Source organism: Dipteris shenzhenensis, chromosome 15 (assembly GCF_047967505.1).
Source record: "Dipteris shenzhenensis isolate YYH24624 ecotype China chromosome 15, Dip_SZ_1.0, whole genome shotgun sequence".
Classification (NCBI taxonomy): Eukaryota; Viridiplantae; Streptophyta; class Polypodiopsida; order Gleicheniales; family Dipteridaceae; genus Dipteris; species Dipteris shenzhenensis.
Window position 1 is genome coordinate 28,549,388 of NC_141610.1, and position 4,144 is coordinate 28,553,531.

At 46.0% G+C, this 4,144-nt stretch overlaps 1 protein-coding gene across 1 annotated transcript; it reads left to right on the plus strand.

The window, feature by feature from the left end:
- Window positions 1-405: 405 nt before the first annotated feature.
- On the plus strand, window positions 406-1,972 carry LOC147893635 (calcium-dependent protein kinase 20-like). The gene has a single exon (XM_087386512.1). It carries the CDS (start codon window positions 610-612, stop codon window positions 1,525-1,527), a length of 918 nt encoding a protein of 305 aa, XP_087242638.1. The 5' UTR covers window positions 406-609; the 3' UTR covers window positions 1,528-1,972.
- The last annotated feature ends 2,172 nt before the right edge of the window (window positions 1,973-4,144 follow it).

The following is a 4,144-nucleotide window of genomic DNA, read 5'->3' on the forward strand; positions in this document are numbered from 1 at the left end:
AAGCTATATAGTCTATGGTCATTGCGACTTTATTCAAGCTCGCGATGCCTTAATGATGGCAGCAAGGATTGTTGATAGCCATCTGCATGACAGAGCCATTCGATTGGCCAGGGCTTTAAACAAGGCGGGCTGCACATTGGTGCTCCTGAACACACCAATCTGCAGCTAATTGCACTTTCAATATTGGCCACACCAAATTTTTGTCTACTTAAACTCGATGGCAACAAGGACGGCTGATAGTAGGGAGTTGCATAGGGCTTTGGTTGCATAGCTAATTGCAATCTCAATATCGGCCGGGAAGCGTGAACATAGGAACACTATAACAAGCTTACAAGTGGCAAGTCTACATAGAAACGCGTGTCGCGTTTTTATAACACCACGTGCTTTTCGTTTTGCATGAACAAGACAAGACAGAGCTCTCTTCTTCCCTGTTGTCTCAGAAGAGAAGAGTGCCCAACAAGACATGGCGAGCTCTCTTCTTCCCTGTCTCCTCAGAAGCCGTCTCTTCACCCCATCAATCCATCCACCCACCTAGCTTCACCTCCCTTCCCATTCGCCCTTCCTCTTCCTTTTCATCCACGCTCATCTGCCTCGCCATCTCGACACACCATGCCTCCGACCAACAATTTCGGAGCAGGCATCACTATTGGCAATTACCAACTCGGAGCCCTTCTTGGCAAGGGCGGTCAGGGTGCTGTCTATCTTTGTTTTGAGAAGATGACCGGTAATCAAGTAGCTTGCAAGATGTTTAAGGACGTCACGTCCTTTCCCACAGAGATCAAAGAGGCTTTACGGAGAGAGATAGATATCCACCGCCGTTTGTCTTTCTGCTCGTGCAACATAGTTCACCTAAAGGACCTCATTGTGGATCGGGACTGCATTTTTATCATCATGGATTTTTGCAAGGGAGGATCGTTGGCCAATCGCTTGCTGCACAAGGGACCCTTGACTGAGTACGAGGCAAAGTTGGTCATTACAGTACTATCAGAGACGCTAATGTTGTGCCATCAAGAAGGGGTCATTCACAGGGATGTTAAACCGGACAATATCCTCTTAGCTGACCCGAGGGACTTGAAGTCAGTTAAGCTTGCAGACTTTGGCCTATCGACTTATGCATTCCCTCATCAAGTACAACGCTTACAGCAGGTGGTAGGCACTCTTTGGTACATGGCACCTGAGGTGTTAGACGGATGTTACTCCACAGCTGTTGACATATGGAGCCTGGGTATCACCTTTTACCAGCTTCTCACTGGGCACTTGCCGTCACAACATCTTGGAGGAATCCACGGCTTGATGGAAGAGCTAGGCGGACAAAATCACTGTCTTTTAACACCTGCTTGCAGAGATTTATTGCTCAAGATGCTGAAGGAAGATCCACTGGAGCGGATAACTGCAAGAAGCATTTTGGATCACCCTTGGTTAAACCATGTAGCACCAGCCTCCACCCACAATATTTGCTGGCCAGAGAAAACATTTAGTGATCGTGGGCATTGTTATGTCAGGAAGCAGCTTATTCATGCCCTTTGATGATCATCAAACAATACGCGCCACGGGAAGTTGTTTCATAGTCTACCTATGCTCCTCGAAATGTAATAATGGCTGAAAAACGAAAAAATTATATGCTTGCATCTTTGGTGGCTCCCCTAAGCAAGGGAGTCATTATCAGATGATTGCTTATACTCTAAAGCTAAGATGACACAGCGGTGGGAGCGTCTTTCCTGCCTCCCCTGAGCAAGGGATGCTGGTTAGAATGATTGCCTACACTGTTGTCTCCTACAAGGGTTGGTATATCTTTTCTTGCCTCCCCTGAGCAAGGGAGGCTTGATTAGGTTGATTCTAATCCTTGGTTGACACAGCCACACTCTCATGAACAGGAGCATATGGTCAGATTGATGGAGCAATTCCTATTGGTTGGTGTTGTTTGCTGAGCATCTTGGTTGATGTTGTTTGCTGAGCATCTTGCTTACTTCTGCCCAAGCATAATAACTTGTGCTGTGTTTCATTCATTTTGGAAGGTAAACACATTCATTTTGCAAGGAATTACTAATCCTAGCAAGAGTTTTGTCCTCTTTTTAAATGTGAAGTAAGCTCTAGCTAGCGAGGCATTGGAAAGGAGGAAGGTGAAGAAAATCGTCATATGGAGATCTTACAAGAGGTGGACCATCTTGGAACTATTTTGTATGATAAATTTCACATGACAAATCTTTAGAAACCTGGCAAATGTAATAGTGATAAATTATAGCCTACATTTGCAAGACCAAAAACAACTTTTTAGTGAAAATGTGGGACAATACATGAAACTCCCCATCAAGGGGCCTTCAAGCTTTGATAGCTGCTAGGCGTTCTCAGCCTGACCAGGCCTGTTAAGCGCGACAGAAATTGCAGTAGTAACTTCTAGACTATGTCTAAGCACAAAGCAAGCCGCCTTGTATGGAAAGCTGCTCACCGCCGGAGCTGTGGTGGTCTCTCCTCAAATTCCTCAGCCTTAGAAGATGCTTTTGGACAAATTGCCAATCATACAAAAGCCTCATGCTCGAATGTGTTCCCTCACTCAAGCTGAAATTCAGTCAATTCAATAAATATGACAGTCCTACTCTCCACCTAAGCTATGGCAGCATCTCCACTACTTCAGATATTCTCCAACGCACATCAGCAGAGGCTTCACACAAAATCGGGGTGTACTAATAAGTTGCAACCCTTCTGTTCACCACCCAGCATGCAGAGGCCTCATACTTAAGCAACCTGGTTATCCTTTAGGCAATGTCGTCTATTTTGGACCTGCTCTGCAATAATCACCCAACTTCAAAGGCACACCAACACGTGCTTGCTTTTGTGCGCGTATGAGAATAAATGCGGGATTGGGTTGCATAAGTGTTTACAATTTTTGTTACTGTTTGCCAATAAACTGGATACTACTGTAGCCCAAAGGGCTCAGAAAGACAAGGGAGATGCCTTCGTGTAATGGAGATGGAGGGAGGCAAACTGCTCCATCTCCATATCTGCTGCTGCTGAGCCTCGCTTCTGTGACATGCTAGGTCCCTGGCTGTTAAACAAGTCAATGACTTGTAAAAGACGGTGAAGGCCTGCTGGTCCTCCCCGGTGCTGCTGGAGGCTGTACTGAGGCTGCAAGGGGGAGATGAAGAATAAAGGGAAACGTACCTTTATATGGACCTTTAATGAAAATACCTTCCACAGACTGAATTTGTAAATTTGCAGACCGAGTCTGTACTAGAAAGGCACCACCTGCCCCGGTACTCTGCTGCTATTTCTGCCTTGTCTGTTGCTGCTGTACTTGTGAAGCCACACTACTGCTGTCCTGCTGCTGAGGCTGCAAGGCTGCCACCTAGACAGCCATGCCATGGGCTGTAGATGCCCATGACAACTAGCATAAATGACCCATAGGCCAGGACCAATGGACATTGATCTCCAGCAACTCTTACTGTTTTCTCATCACTAAAAAATTTCAGTGGACCTGGATATAAATGATATAACGATCTTGCAGAACATGCTTCCGCACTTGAGTTAGATAACCATCTAGAGAGGAGTGAGTTAGCTCCCTTGTCTGTTACATTGGTATCAGAGCTTCAGAGTTTCTTTTTTGAGAGTGAGAGGTAAAGATTACGAAGGGTTTGTCAGTGCGCGGTTACTAATTGCTCTGGCAAGTCAGCCATGAGCAACTTGACACCTTCCAACCCCAAGCGACGTCCATATCAGGCAGAACCCCACCAGTAGAAACTCCACCCATAGGTGACTCCAGATGCAGTTGAAGGCACAGCAGCCCTGCAACCACAAGGCTGAGGAGGCCAAAGAAGACTGAGAACGCGAGGCTTGAGTGGTGAAGGACGAATGGGATCACACATTACTGTTGCTAGAACCTTTTCATTTGGATGCTGCAACTCCAAGAGATGAGAGAAGATTAGGACCGAGTTAAGCATGAGACCCCAACATCTGTGAGGCTCAGAAAGCAAAGAAAGTCCGATCAAACAGCATGCATCAGAGAATAGAGAAAGGTCTTCATTCCCTAGCAAGCTTCAACTTCCAAAGGTAAGACGGCAAGACTGATCCCTTGGTTTTGATCTCGTGGCTGAATCAGTTTGAGAGCTACTTCTCTGTAGTCTCCATAGAGGACAATGAGAAGTACAAT